The sequence below is a fragment of the Ursus arctos genome, unplaced genomic scaffold, assembly GCF_023065955.2.
Source record: "Ursus arctos isolate Adak ecotype North America unplaced genomic scaffold, UrsArc2.0 scaffold_24, whole genome shotgun sequence".
NCBI lineage: Eukaryota > Metazoa > Chordata > Mammalia > Carnivora > Ursidae > Ursus > Ursus arctos.
This window is the reverse complement of record NW_026622919.1, coordinates 14,745,446-14,761,197: the sequence shown is the minus strand read 5'-3', so window position 1 is coordinate 14,761,197 and position 15,752 is coordinate 14,745,446. Positions and strand designations below refer to the sequence as shown.

The following is a 15,752-nucleotide window of genomic DNA, read 5'->3' as shown; positions in this document are numbered from 1 at the left end:
GGTGGTCCCTGATCATTCCTTGAAGGAAGATTACCTTTTAGAGATCCTTCTGCTTAGAACCTAAAAGCGTTTGTAAGAAACGTCCTGATCTTGTACTGTGCCTGCTGCTGTGTTATTAAAGTAAAGTCAGTGGTGTTGAAAGGAGAAGGCTGTAAAAAAAAGGATTGCCTGTTGGTTAGGAGGTAATCTTAACAAGAGGTAGTGGTTTTGAGTACCCACAATTTACTTGAATATCATCAATTTTTTCTGTTGCGTGGAGGTACAAATTATTAACCTCAGTCTTTTTGTTTTTAAAGAAAAAACACAACAGCAGCAGCTCAACCCTTCTGAACAGCCCCACAGTAACAACAAGCTCATGTGCAGGGGCCAGTGAGAAAAAGAAATTTTTGGTAAGGAACCAAATTACCCGTAAAGCTAAAATGTGCTTTCAGATTTGATCCAAGTGCTGGAAGAGTGTGGAGTTCATTTCCTAGACAAGTCATTTTAGTGGATTTAGCACTGGTTACTCATTACCTATGTTCTATGCTTTTAGTCACCATTTCACAGAACAGTATTATTCATAAGCAGCCTCTGTCAGTGCTGTCCAGTATACTTTGTGTGATGATAGACGTGTTCTATATCTGTGCTGTCCAGTGCAGTAGCCACTAGCCACACGTAGCTATTGAGCCACTGAGGAAGTGAATTTTATATTTTATTTAATTTTAATTAGTTTTAATTTAAATAGCCATATGTGGCTAGTGGCTACTGTCTTGGACAGCACACCTTTATATATTCTATAAGGGACTGTTGGCTTGCTGGGCAAGAAATTAAGTGCGTGCTTGGAGGTGTTTAGCGATTCATTGGGATATTCATTCCTCCACACAGATCACGTGTTTCTACACATTGTGATAAGCTCATCAGTGGGAATCCTATCTGCAATTCTATTTCAGGAGGCATGGGGATGTGGGGGACATGTGAAGCTGTGGAACTAACATGGCTGTTTAGAAATGGAAGCTCAAAGTTTTACCCTAGTATTGGGTAAAAGGCAGTGAAAATGTTAAGATCACCCTTTTCCCTTAATAAAGTCAAGATTGTAGAATGGTCTTTCTTGGGAATTGTAGCAGATGATCAGCTTCTGACCAGGAAGGGTATTCTTCAGCAAAATCCAAAAGCAGAAATGGGGAGAAAGTCTCAGTGAATACATTTCTAGGAAGGATGGGGTGAGATCGCGGTAGGGGAGACCTTGGAGGGAGATGTGTTTACAGCTTAGTGTAATGAAAATGAACATGGCCTAAGAGTCTGGCGATGTTAATAATCTGTTAACATAGGACTTTACAATTTACAGAGTGAATCCATATTTATTAATATTATTGTTTTTGTTTGCTTGGGCTTAGGATAGAATTAAACCATTTTCTCCATTACCAATTCTGCCAGAAGGTCCATACTTGGGAGAGAGGAATGAAAGATTAAAACCTAATTTAAATGGCTAAGAGATGCCAAATTAGCTAGGAAATGTCAAATAGGGCTAAAGATTCAAATTGCAGAGTTCCAGCTGAAAGTAACCAAGTATTTTGGCCAGCAGGAAAGGTTGCATATTCAGGGAGGGGATGGTGCCAATAGAGGCAAAGAGTGCTTACTTCAGCGTGAGAAGGGCAGTATTGGCTACAGGGCAGAGCTGAGATTGGCATCACCTCATGGGGCTCAGGCTGGACACAGCAAAGGAAAGCCAGAAGAGCTCTGGGTTCATCGACAGAAATGTTGGGGGGGCTGAGGCCTGGAAGAACTGGAAAAACCTAACTTAATATCTCTGCTTGGTAGGACTTCAGACATCCTCTTCCCTAAGTGAACAAGCTACAAAACTAATTGAAAAAGAGAATGCATTTGGCAACAACTAAGCATTCTGAGCAGCTATGGAAGTGCATGGGCAATGAGGTGCTTAGCTATGAACTGTTTGCTAGGAGGTAGGATCTGTGCTCTCTTCTTCCTTCTGTGCATTAGATCCCTGAAAGCCTATAGCCTCATTAGAGCTGGTTGAACATTCTTAGATGCATGGCCCATCCCAGGTGTGGCTGGGGCATGTGGGCAGTTTTGCAGGCCGCGGTGAGCAGCATCCCTTTACTGGTCATCAACTCACAGTGCTTTATCAGCAGGTGCAATTTCTCTGTGAGGGTGACAGCTTAGTATAGTGAATAGAGCACTGGCCTGGAAATTATTGTCACTAATCCATTAACCTAGGATTTTACAGTGTACTTTGAACAACAACAGTTAACAATAATAACAACAGCCGTAGGTACATGTATAATACTTTAAAGTTTGCAAAGTGCTTATGCAAATGTATTGAGTAGAGCCGGGAAGCAAACCCAGATCTTCTGACTCCTGGTCACAGTAATTTTACTGTGTATAAGTCTAATAATCTTTCTAAACCTCAGTTTTTCCATCTGAAATATAGACATAATAATACCCACCATGTCTACTTCTTAAAGGTGTTGTAAGATCATAGAATGTAAAGCATTTTGTACATTGTGAAACAAATGTACGGATGTAAAGTCTTAGTGATTACATCACTTCTGTTCTGGCATTGCGGAATGAGCACTAACGGAAGCTTCTAATCAGAACTCTGCATACTGTCACGGAACTGAAAGGGTTAAGGTTTTCTACCTTTATTGGATTGTTATTCCTTTCTATCAGATAGTCCTTTGCAAACTTCTGAAGCTAGCCTAATCTTTAAAAATCCCAGTGGGGGAAGACATAGAATCTTTATTTTTTTAAAAGATTTTATTTATTTATTTGAGAGAGAGGGAGAGCATGAGCAGGGGGGAGGCACAGAGGCGCAGAGGGAGAGGCAGACACCCTGCTGAGCAGGGAGCCTGACCCGGGACTCATCCCAGGACCCTGGAATCATGGCCTGAGCTGAAGGCAGATGTTGTCTGAATCACCGACATGCCCAAAATAGAATCTTTAATTCCAGTTTCTCTCAAATCTTACCAAACTGGTAAGGCTTGAACAGAACCCAGGGTCTCCTGGGTCACACCTTGCAGATGTTCACTAGTGGGTGCTTCGGAATGGAAGAGTTGCTTTCCTCATTGCAGGCACTAGCAGGACAGAGCTCTTGGCTATCATTTCTGAAGAAGGAGAATTCTAGGGGCTGTTCCTCAAGTAAGGGCAGTGATTGAGCAGACTGTCTTGCTTTTACTGTGATAGACCTGGCTCTTAGGACTTCCTTTCTCTTTCAAGGGTTGTTGATAAGGTAGTCTGGCTAGTTTGAAAATAAAACGTAAAGCAATATAGAAGCCTGATATTTTATTTTGTAAGAAGATTGCTTTACTTATATTTTATATACATATATATATTTACATTTATTTATGTGTTTGTGTACAGTGGTGGTTTATTAGGCAGCCATAGATAAATAATATACCATTTAATCATTGATTCATTCAGACACTCACTGAGTGCAATGCAGGGACTGAGGACGTAGAAAGAACTAGGGCAGAAAATGTTGCTTTATAATCATGTCTTCTGTTGATCTCTTTGGAGTTTCCAGAGTCACACAAAATTATTTTCGTTGTCCTTTTTTTCCCTTCTCATTTATTTAATATCTTTGACAAAATAAGGACTCCAGTGCCAAAGATGGGGGAGCCATCAAAGATACCTAGCAAATACAGGGAAAGGAGGTCTACAGAATCAGAACAATGGCTAGCTGAGGGCTTGTCAAGTCAAATTAGTTCACAAACCTTTGTTTAATAAACTCTGATTTTTGCAGGGATTCTTGGGAGCTCTCTTGGGTTACATGTGCAGTTGTTGAGTTTAGACTTCAAGAAGGTTATTTCTACTTAAGTTTGGTATCATTGGGACGCCTGGGTGGCTTAGTCGGTTGGGCGCCTGCCTTTGGCTCAGGTCATGATCCCGAGGTCCTGGGATCGAGTCCCGCATTGGGCTCCTTGCTCGGCAGGGAGCCTGCTTCTCCCTCTGCCTGCCGCTCCCCCTGCTTGTGTGCTCTCTCTCTCTCTGACAAATAAATAAATAAAATCTTAAAAAAAAAAAACCAAAAAACTTTGGTATCATTGTTAATTACTCCTGTCACCCTGCTAAGATCCCAAATCTGTAGTTCAACTTGCACTATTCCCCTGGCCATGGCCCTCACTGTTACTGGATGGGGCTCTGGTGGGCAGGAGACTTGAACTTGCCTCGACCTGAATTTTTGTACTGGAACTTTTCTTCTTAGCAGGGATGGCACCTCTCCCTGTTCAATGTGTGCCTATAGTCCAGCCTCTTAGATGTACAGAGAAATAATGTTCCCTGTACCCTGAGAATCATACAGTCTTATTGGGAAGTGAGGAATACATGAAAAAGAGAAACTGAGGTGGGGTGCCTGGATGGTGTAGTCGGTTAAGCATCCAACTCTTCGTTTCAGCTGGGCTTGTGGTCTCAGGGTTATGAGATCAAGCCCAGCGTCAGTCTCTGTGCTCAATGGGGAGTCTGCTTGGGATTCTTTCTCTCCCTCAGCTCCCCCACCCTGTGCTTTCTCTCTCTCTCTCTAAAATAAATTAAAAAAAAAAAAAAAGAAACTGAGGTAGGATGCAACTATGCCTAAAGATATGGTACAGATAGTGAGTGCTATAGGAGACTAGGAAAGTGAAGGGTGAACTTGAGCCGAAGGAGTTACAGAGTCATTTCTCAGGAGGTAGCACTTGCACTGTGTGAACATTTAGTTAGGTGGCAAGAAGGAAGGGTGGCACTCCAAGTCAGGAAACTGAACGGTTAAAGGCCTAGGGGAAAGAATGAACATGGCCTATTTCAGGATGATTGGGCTGGAGAGAGCATTCCTGCTGAGAACAGTGTGAGATGGCTAGGTAAATTGAGTGAGCGTAAATTCCAGAGGGCTTTGAGCGATAGCTGAGAATTTACACTTTATTCTATAGGTCAGGGGTGTGTGTCACTGATTACTTTTTGAACAAGGAAGAGACATGGTGAAAGCCGTGGTTAAGATGATTGAAACTATAGAGGAATGTAGAATGTGTTGGAAGAGAGAGCTGAGAAGTACAGAGAGGGACGAGGGGAAAGGGGCTCAGTCAGAGAAAGGACAGAGAAAATGAGAAGTGGAGTGCTATACCAGAGGCCTTTGAAAGGAGAATTAGAGGGGAGAGGAAGGAAAGAATCAAACAGAACACAGAGGTTTGAGTCTGCAGCCAAGGGAATAGTGGTACCAATGTGAGAAATGGCAGTGCTGAGAAGGAAGACCAGTTTAGAAGGGTGGTTGGTGCAGACATACATGGAGCCAGGTTGAGTTTGAGATCATAGTGAAAAAAACTCAGATTTTGTGTGTGTGTGATTTTTGCAGGTCTAGAATCCCTTATCTGTGATTCTGAAATCCAAAGAGTACTGGAAACTGAAAGGCTTTTTTTTTTTTTTTGTAAATTTGTGGCAAACTCATTTGGCAGCAAAACCTGGCTTGAGTGGTTACAGACCTATTTGTAGTCTTTATTTATTCCACTTATTGTGAGCATTCATACTTTTCACTACAAAAACTAATTTGTACTGTGTTAACAGAAAAACTCTAAATCTTAGGTGACTTAACACAATATGCCCAGTATGGGAAAGGGGAAGACAGTGTTCCCCATAGTCAGGGCCCTGGTTGAGGGCGGTCACACTGACCTGGGACATGTGGCTGCCAGGGAAGAGAGTATAGAACTCAGTGATGTTCCCAGCTCTTGGTCAGAACTAGTCATAAAGCCCCAAACTAACTTCAAGAGAGGCTAAGCAATGCAGAGGTGTGTGGGGAATACCTGTTCGTATACTGCCTCTGCCTTGGAAGTGCTGCCCCAGACCCCCTCCCCTGGTATTACATCGTAGATGGAACATGTAAACTGCCTCTCTAAGTAAATAGTACACTCTGACGCACTTTCGGCCCCACAGGTTTAGGCTAAAGGCTAATGGACCTGTGTTAGCATTTCTTGAGCACTTATCACGTGCCAGGCACTGTTCTCATATCTTTACCTAATTATTTCATTTAGTTTTTTTGATAACTCTATGAGGTAAATACTGTTACTATTTGCACTTTACAGATGAGTAAACTGAGTCATAGATAGGTTAGTCAAATTCAATATCCTATAGTTAGGAGGTTGTAGAGCCAGGATTTGAAGCCAGACGGTTTGACTCTAGTGGCTACATTCTTAACAACTTATCTGCCTTAGCTACATGGCAGACAGAGGAAGTTTTGCTTGAGAGATTGGGGCTGGTCAGAGATTTGGGGATTTTCTATTTATAAGTTGCCTATTTTTTATTCCTACTGAAGAGAAGATGTGAGGAAAGAGGGAGAAATCCAGAGGCCGAAAGTCCAAACATCAAGGAACAGTCACGTGTTGGAGGAGGGGTGGGAGAAGGCGTGAGGAAGAGGAACCAGCAAAGAAGCAGAAGTGGTTAGAGTGGTGGCAGGTTGTCTGGGCTGGGATAGAGTCACAGAAGGCAAAGGAGGAGAGAACCTCATGAAAGAGGACTTGGCCGGCCACCAGAGTGAAATGTCTCAGAGAGACAAGGAGAATGGTTGGCTTAAGAAATTGAACAAAGTTATCTTTATCTGAATTTTCCTTATCCATGGCCTATTCTGGTCGGCCTGATAGGGGGAACTCAGATTTAGGAACTTGGCAGATGTGGGCACACCATGTGGTACATGCAGGCACCCTGCTCTGAAAAGGCTGTCACCACATCAGAGAAGGGATGCAGGGTGCTTGGCATCTTTGTTTACACTGCTTACTAATCACAGGCTTGGTTAGTCTTAAGTAGGAGTGATTTATGGTTTAAGGCAAAAGTTTAATTCCCTTTCTAACTGAATACACATAGAATAGTGCTTGAATTATGGCCATCATGAAATAAATTTAGTGCCATCAGTCCCACAAAGGGACAGAGGGGATTACAGTATAAGTGCATCAAAGTGTAATGTCCCAGTTTAAGAGCTATTGCTATATGTTTTTTATTGCTATAAAAAGTTAGATAAAGATCAACAGAAGAATACAAATTTTTAATTTATTTTTTAAAATTTATTTATTTATTTTGAAGGGGAGAGAGAGAGGAGGGAGAGAATGTATGAGCAGGGGGAGGGGCAGAGTCAGAGGGAGAGAGAGAATCTCAAGCAGTGCGCTGAGCACAGAGCCCGACCTGGGACTCAATTTCATGATCCTGAGATCATGACCTGAGCCGAAATCGAGAGTTGAAAGCTCAGCTGACTGAGCCACCCAGACACCCCCTACAAATTTTTTTTTAAATTAACAGAGAGAAATAAACTCTAAGAGAATCTGAATGAACTATGGACTTTAGTTACTGTATCAGTATTGGTTAATTAATTCTAACAAAAACGAATGTGCCATACTAATGCATGATGTTAATAATAGAGGAAACTGGTGGGAAGAAGGGTCTGTGGGCTCTATCTGCTCAATTTTTCTCACGTAACTCCAGAGCTGGCTGTGGGACTAGAGCGTGTAGGGAGCTAGAAGCGGCATGTCGGTGTGCAGCAGCCTGTCGTAGGCACTGTGCTGTGGGGGGCCCTTGCCGTGCTAACTTCTCAGCATTTCAGGGAAGGAGAAAAATGTCACTTGCATAAACCTTAAATCCACACAATAACTTTCTCTGCAACGCTGGCCCACCTTTCTGCTTGTGCATGCACGCTGCACAAATACACCCACACACACGCACACGATAGCATGCGCGTGTAAGTGCAGACTGATGGGGCACCCTGCCTTCCCATTCTACCTCCTCCACCCCTGTCTACTCACAGCCTCAGCCAAGGCTCCACCACTGGTTGTCCAGGCCCTATAGCTTGCTACATGACTGGTACCTCGGTCTCCTGGTTCTGACTCCGTTATTCCACCATCTCTCTTGCATGGGTTCCAAAAAGTAAGATCGCAAAACGTCTTTCCTTTGATAGTTTCTCCCATTGAAGCCCTGCATCTGTGAGTAAAATAAACCTCCTTAAAGATTTTTTTTTAACTTATTTGACAGAGAGAGAAAGAGAGAAAGAGCACAAGCAGGGGGAGTGGCAGGCAGAAGGAGAGGAAGAAGCAGGGTCCCCGCAGAGCAGGGGGGAGCCTGATGTGGGACTTGATCCCAGGACCCCGGGATCATGACCTGAGCTGAAAGTAGTCACTTAACCAACTGAGCCACTCAGGCACCCTGCCTGTGAAACACTTAAGTTATAGCATAGCATAGCATGGTGGTTAAGAGCTGGGCTTTCCAGGGTTTGAATCCTGGCCCACTCTTTAAAGCATGGTGACCTTGAGGGAACTTATTTAACTTCATTGTAACTCAATTTCTCTTCTAAAATAGGAACAATAATAGAATCTGTTGTGAGGATTTGTTTAATTGATACATGTAACATGCTTAGAACAAGACTTAGTACATAATACGTGTTCAATAAATGCTAGCTATTTTCATATACTATTAATGGATAAAGTGGTCCATATATTAATATTAAAGGATGAGAGGGCAAGATCAGGGCTGTGTTTTGAAGAGGTTAGTTATCACATTGCAGGTCAGGGGAACTCTGCTGTCCACTATTTAGTATGTGAACTTTTCAGGGACGTGAAGCTCTTTGAGCCCCAACTCCACCTTGTCTTTAAAATAATGGGATAGAGGAGTGCATTCTTATATTTTGATTCAGTGATTCTCAAGCTACGGTCTAGGGATCCCTAGGAAGTTTCCAATAACTTTTCGGGGGGTCCATAAGGTCAAAACTATTTTCATATTAATACTAAAATGTTACTTGCCCTTTTCACCCTCATTCTCTTAAGAACGTACAGTAGAGTTTTCCAGAGGCTACATGATATGTGTTATCACAACAGATTAAAACCAGAAGCTGACATGAGAACCCAGCTGTCTCCTATTAAGCCATGCATTAAAGAGATTTGTACTGTCTCACAAAACTCTAAAAACTGTATAGTTACTTTTATAACAATGTGTTTATGTTAATGTGTAATATTTTTTTTGTTTTAAAGCGAATACAATAAATTTAAATTTTCTGTTTCAATTTCTAATAATAGCAAATATCAGTAGATATAATCTATATAAACAAAAGCTCTTTGAGGTCCTCAGTCATTTTTAGAGTGTAAATGAGAACCACCATCCAGTTCAGTGGACTGGAAGAGAATTCTAGCCTTCTAATCTCTTGGGAAAAGGAAGTCCTTTATGTACCCACCCTACCTTTGACATTCTGTCCTGTTTCTGTCCTCTTCTCTCTCTGCTCTTTGTTTCTCATCTAAAGATACTCTGGAACTTTCTTTCTTCCAAGCCACAGTCTATTAATTTCTCTTTCTCGGTATACTTTTCATTCACTGACTATGTATTCTTTCTCTCCTCCATCTCTATTATTTGTTGGTTTCCTGACAGTCTTACTTTTCTTTTTTCTCTCTACCTGTTCTTTTCTTCTATAATATCTCTTCCCTTTTCCTGCCATTTTAAACTCCTTTGAGTCATTTGTTTGCCCTTTACAATCTCTTCCTCCTTGATTTGTTTCTTAACATTCTGATGCTTCTACTTCCTCCTATTTCTGATATTTACACTCTTCACACAATTCTGTTCTTTATCCAGTTCTTAATCCGTTTGGATAAATAGTAAGCACAGATATTATATACCATTCCCCTTGCTTGTCACTGGTGATACAGAAACAAGATAGACGCGGTTCATGTCCTCCTGCAGCTTATAGGTTACCATGATGGTCATTTAGGACAAATCTGGGAACAATTCTAAAGTAACTTGTCCAGGGTCCCACTTCACCCCACTGGGAATGCGGTCTTGTAAGGGACATGGAAATCTGTAGTAGCAGCAGCAGCAACCATTTATCACATGTCCGCTCTGTATCAGGTATTTTACTTACATTATGTTGTTTAGTTCTCATAGCAGCTCTGCAAATTAGGTATGTTTAGCCCCATTGTACACATGGAAAAACAAGATTCGTAGAGGAGAAGTAACTTGCTTGTGGACGCATAGCTAGGAAGTATCCACCCCAAGATTTCTCTTTCTATTCAGTCACATCAGCCAAGAAGGAAAGGTATCCTGGCCAGGAGATGATATGGTGAGAGAAACTCCAGAGCCAGTTATGGAAATAGAGTGTAGAACTTAGAAATGACCTGTCAGAGCCTACCAGCTGAGCTGGGGCAGCCACTTGGGGATCTTGTCCCAAGAGCTTTGTTGCTCCTGAGGTTAGAACTGGAAGGCTCCCAACTCATTGGAAAGGAATGCGTATGAGGTAGAGAAGCTGGAACAGGAGCCATCAGGGATGTTTGCCTAACATTGCTAAAGGACTACCTGGAGCTTACCTGGGAATGGCAGGATAACACATGCCAGAGAACCCGCTAACCTGTCTGTCATTCCTTTGGCAGAGTGACGTCAGAATCAAGTTTGAGCACAACGGGGAGAGGCGGTAAGTCTGCCTTCTGATCAGTGGTTATGTTCATGTGTGCTGCAGTTCTCAGAAAGCGTTGAGCTTATGAAAGCTCTTTCCCTGGAGTGATCGCTGGGGGGTCACTGGCTGTGTGATGGGGTTGGTTGGGCACAAAAGGGTAATTTTCATCTTTGGTTTGGCTTACCAATTGAATTTTATTTCTGGTCTTAGAATTAGAAGCCATTTCAACTGCTGATGTTTTACTCTTGTGCTCTTACTCCTGTGGGGTCCACCATTTTGTTGGGGAGGAAGTCAGGACTCCAGCTCTATTCAGAGTTATGGTTTCCAAACACACTGACACTGTGCCATCTATGAGCATCAGAAGGAGATTGGGATTCTCCTGTGATTTACTGTTATTCCTAGCCTGGTAGAGTGGCCCTGGCTTTGTCCACATCAGGGCGGGGTTAGTGAATTGGAAGTTTCTTTATAATGTGTCTGGGTTGGGAAGCTGCATCAAGTCTGTCAGTTGTGAAAGATTTCAGATCATTTGAGGATATAGAAAGAGGGAGTTTTTCAGTCTATATTCAGTATCTTACCTTGTTAAGGAAGTGAAAGTAATGTTACGAAACCCTTCTGTCCTTTTCTCCATTGTTAGTATTTTGGTTTTTTTGTAGGAAGTCAAGGTAGAAGTTCTCAGTGGAGAAAAATAGGACTCCACCTAATTTCTCAAATTATTTAAGGAAAAACTTTTTTTTTTTAGATTTTATTTATTGTTTGACAGAGAGAGCGAGAGAGCATAAACAGGGGGAGCAGCAGAGGGAGAAAGAGAAGCAGGCTCCCCACTGAGCAGGGAACCTGATGTGGGGCTTGATCCCAGGACCCTGGGATCATGACCTGAGCCAAAGGCAGACACTTAACCATCTGAGCCACCCAGGTGCCCCGGAAAAACTTATTTTTTAGAAGATTTTACTTTTAAGTAATCTTGCTCAAACTCACAACCCGGAAATTGAGTTGCATGCTCTCCTGACTGAGCCAGCCAGGCACCCCTTGAGGAAAACTCTTTTTTTCCCCCCTAAGATTTTATTTATTTGTTTGTTTGTTTGTTTGTTTATTTATTTATTTATTTATTTATTTATTTATTTTAGAGAGTGAGAGAGAGACAGCACAAGCGGGAGGGGCAGAGGGAGAGAGAGAATCCCAAGCAGACTTCACGCCAAGTACAGAGCCTGATGCGGCGGGGCTTGATCCCAGGACCCTGAGATCGTGACCTAAGCCAAAACCAAGAGTCAGATTTTCAGCCAACTGTGCCACCCAGGCGTCCCAAGGAAAAACTTTTAAAAAAGCGTACAGAACTCCAGTCATGGGAGAATTAGAACCCTGTGTGTGCATGCATGTGGCATATATGTGCCTAAGTGCGCTTTTCAGTATCTGCTTTCTGCTATGCTGTTCTCTCCCATTGATACCCTCCTTTTTCCTTTGCTTTGAGCGTTTGGAAATGTGAAGAGCATATCCACGAGAATAAGCTTCTCCTATGTAAGTCCCACCAGAGGACCTTAGTGCCTCCAAACATCGTTCACATGGGTCCAGATATATGGCTGCTGTTCTCCCTTAAAAAGATACATTCACAAGCGTGCAAGGTTGTCAGAGGTTGCTGGGTAGAAACACTGTGACCTGCAGAGCCTTAGTCCTGCTGCCGCCATGTGGATTCTAGAGCTGTTCCAGGCCTAAACGGAGGGAAGTCTTCTGAGCTCTGTCCCCCGCTGCTCATCCTGTGTCCTCCCTGTAGCAAGGAAGTTAAATTGTCACTTCATTGTTGCTGCTTTTCACACTTCTGGTATGACTGGGTTTTGGAGAGTTTGCCAAACTCAGAGTAGCAGAGAGTTTTCAGAAGTAGATACAAAATCAAAAGCTCAGTTGTGTTGGAGCCTAATTATGCAGTTACGCTCTCCTGAATTCCTGTTCCCAAAGTGGTAGGCAGTTACAGTGAGCGGACTTACACTGAGAAAGTGTATGTGTTTAGTTTCAGAGAAGCTGCCAGATCGAAACCACAAATATTTAAGGTGGTCAGGCAGGAATGGCTGTTCAAAGCCCTGAGCAGCAGAGTGTTGGTATCAAGATTTTGAAAACTGTGCATTCTCTTTTTATAGAGCTGTTTTCAGGAGCCATGGCATTTCACTGTTTGTGTACTATGTGTGGAATTGAGGACTTTATAAAGTTGGTGCAGGGAAGCCAAGTGCAAGCTGCTCTGTGCCAGTCAGCTCTGCTTTCATGTGTCTCAAGTCTTAGGATTTTGTAGAGAATATTATTGTGAGCTTTCTCTACTTTTTGTGGGAAATATGGATAGTATCTATCTAAATGTTATGGGCCTTATAGATTTAGAGTGTACAGAAAAGAGGAAAGAAATAGTGACTTTTTCCATTCATCTATGCCAGGTATCCATTCTATTTCTCTTTACTTTGGAAGGGTACGGACCAGGTTCCTAATGCTTTTTCCTTTTAGCCCCGGGGGGCAGAAGAGGGGGACTATAGATTTGAACTCCTTCCCTTTGAAAATCTTCCTGTCAGACAATGGTTGGGGTGGTTGTCACAGGTGTTAGGTCCCTCTTTGAAGCACTAACTAAAAATGCCTATTACTCAGTGTGATGGCAGCAGCTTAGATCTTACCAAAACTGAAAGTCCTGGTTTCTGATCTTGACTTTGGGGCTGCTTTTGGAGGTTTTGAATGCCTCATCGCCAGACCAAATGCAGGAGAATTTATCTGAGCCTGATCCTTTTCTAGCAGTGTGCTAGGGACATCCAAAAGGTCTTCTTTTCTTTATTCAGAAAGACTGTTGCTGGGGTCCTGATGGAGGGGGTATGATTTGCTATCAGGAACTAATGGGAAGCCATTCTCTTAAAGACTCCAGAAAATACCTGTATCTATATAACCTATATCTAGATAGAATCTAACAGTGTCATTCCTTGGAAATGTGAGGGGGAAAAAAAATAAGGATTATAATATGGATGGATTTCCAGGTGGGATATAAACTAATATATTCAGCAATATAATTTCCAAAAATGAAAGGTGGTGATGAATGAAGGAAAAGTTATGGAGAAATTATCTTCCTGAGATGTTAGGCTTTGTGTGAAGGATAGGATAGACTATGGTTGATAGAAGTATGCTATCAATGTGTCCAAAAGAACTTTCTGCTATAATGTAAATGTTATATACCTGTGTTGTCCAGTATGGTAGCCACTGGTCAGATGTGGCTAGTGAGCATTTGCAGTGTGCTGAGTTAGACTGAGGAACCAATTTAAAATGTAATTTTAATTAATTTGAATTGAACTAGCCACACATGGCTAGTGGCTGCCATATTGAAGAGCACAGTTCTAGATGATGGAATCTTTTTTGCTGCCCACTTATTTGTGCCAGCCTGGCACAGAAGAGCATTATAAAAATGATCTGGTCAGGTTCCATTAAAATCCAGTGGCTTAGATCCTCTCTCCTGTGGCTTATTGCTTCTTCCTCTGGTTATACTACTTCCCACTCTGGGGGAGCAGAGAAGATGTGAAAGAACCACACACTGCTTAGCATCAAGGAGGGCAAGAGCTGTAGAGTCTCCAGGGCTGAGTGCTGCTATTCTACCAAGCACTAGTCAGATTTCATCCAGTCTAGGCTGCCAAGAGATGAAGGTAGTTTTGGTATGCATTTTCCCCCATCACATTAAACATAACTTCATGTGCTTATTAGCCATTCATAATTCTTTGAATTGTGTCATCATATCCTTTGCCTATGTTTCTGTTGGGTTGTTTGTCTTTTTCTTATTGATTTTGCAATGGTTTTTTTCCGAGTTTGATATTTGTTTTTCAACTTTGTTGGTGGCTCATTTTGCTATCAGAAGTTGAAACTTTTGTTCTCAGGGGCCACTTGGGTGGCTCAGTCAGTTGAGTGTCCCACTCTTGATTTTGGCTCAGGTCATGATCTCAGGCTCCTGGGGTGGAGCCCTCTGTGTTGGGCTTTGTGCTCAGCGGGGAGTCTGCCTCAGGATTCTCTCCCTCTCCCTCTGCCCGTCCCCCTGCTCAAAATTGCATGCTCTCTCTTTCTCTCCCTCTCTAAAATAAATAAGTAAATCTATGAATTTTTGTTGTCAAATCTGTCTTCTTCTTGTCTTCTGTATTTTATGTAATGTTTAGGAAGAACTTCCCCACTCCAATGTTTTTTAATCCTGTACTTTCTTCTGTATACGTATGGAATATATATATGAGTTTCTTTCTGATACTCACTTGTTTCTTCTATCTCTTTGCTTATTTTTGTCTTAAGGATTTAAGTTTTCGAGTATTGGGTTGGACCCATATGAAATTGCCGCTGTTGTATATCAAAAATTGTTGACTACCAGCAATATCTTATAGTTCAACCTAATATATTCATTAAAAATTTTTATTACGAAAATTTCAAATACACACAAAAGTAGAGAGAATATCATACTGAACCCTTCTGAACTTTTAATGCAGCTTCAACATTATCAACATTTTGCCAATTTTTTGTATATTTCATTCTTCTGTGTTTCATTCATTTTGTATATTTCATCTAGCCCCACTTTTAAATTTTGCTCTGATGTCTAATTGACAAATCATTTTAACATCTCTTTGAACAGGTTCTTACTCTACTCTCTATTTATAGAAATTGTTCTTTGAACTGATCTAATGAGTCTGTCTAGAAAATTGTCAATATCACACTACTTATATGGTCACACGTGTCACTAGTTAAGAAAACTTGGGCATATAACCAACTCAAGGGGAATTCCTTTGACTCTGAAGTAGGAAATCTCAATTCTGAGGATAATTAGCATTGAGATTCCTCTGGCATCAGCAATGGAAAAGACCTTTCAAGTCCTGGAGGTGAGTTATTTAGGAGTTAAGACCATCTTTTCAGGAGTGCTGCTCCAGTTTCCAGGTTTTCTTCCTAACAGGAGTGTTTGGAACCTAGTTTTTAAATCCAGGTGTCCTGCTTCGATACTGCACTGTCATTGACAAATCTGAGCTGAAGTGATAGAACAGTGGTTGGGATTGAGCAATGCTTATGATGCTCAGAAGAAGGGTGAAAAAAATAAGGTAGATAGGAGAAGAAAAGAAACAGAGAGAAAGGCAAGCTGTGCGAAAGAGAAAAAGAGAATCCTATGTTTAAAAGAACAGGAAGATGTCACTCAGAAGTCCTAGCTTTCCAAATCCAACTTTTAAAATACACAATTAACCACACTTCCTATTCCTTTTCAGAATTATAGCGTTCAGCCGGCCTGTGAGATATGAAGATGTGGAACACAAGGTGACAACAGTGTTTGGGCAGCCTCTTGATTTACATTACATGAACAATGAGGTAAGAAACTAGATGGATGGTGTGGGGACAAGGAGGGGTGACAGCTGACTAC

General features: G+C 41.8%; 1 protein-coding gene across 2 annotated transcripts in view; it reads left to right on the top strand.

Moving 5' to 3' along the window:
• The window catches only part of MAP3K3 (mitogen-activated protein kinase kinase kinase 3), a 58,142-nt gene that overhangs the window by 10,599 nt on the left and 31,791 nt on the right, over positions 1 to 15,752 (top strand). Inside the window, exons 3-5 of one of the 2 annotated variants that reach the window (XM_026512501.4) lie at positions 297 to 389; positions 10,347 to 10,387; positions 15,601 to 15,700. In XM_026512501.4, coding sequence (XP_026368286.1) covers positions 297 to 389; positions 10,347 to 10,387; positions 15,601 to 15,700 — 234 coding nt within the window. The remainder of the gene's footprint in view (positions 1 to 296; positions 390 to 10,346; positions 10,388 to 15,600; positions 15,701 to 15,752) is intronic. The other variant, XM_026512502.4, reaches the window with a different exon arrangement.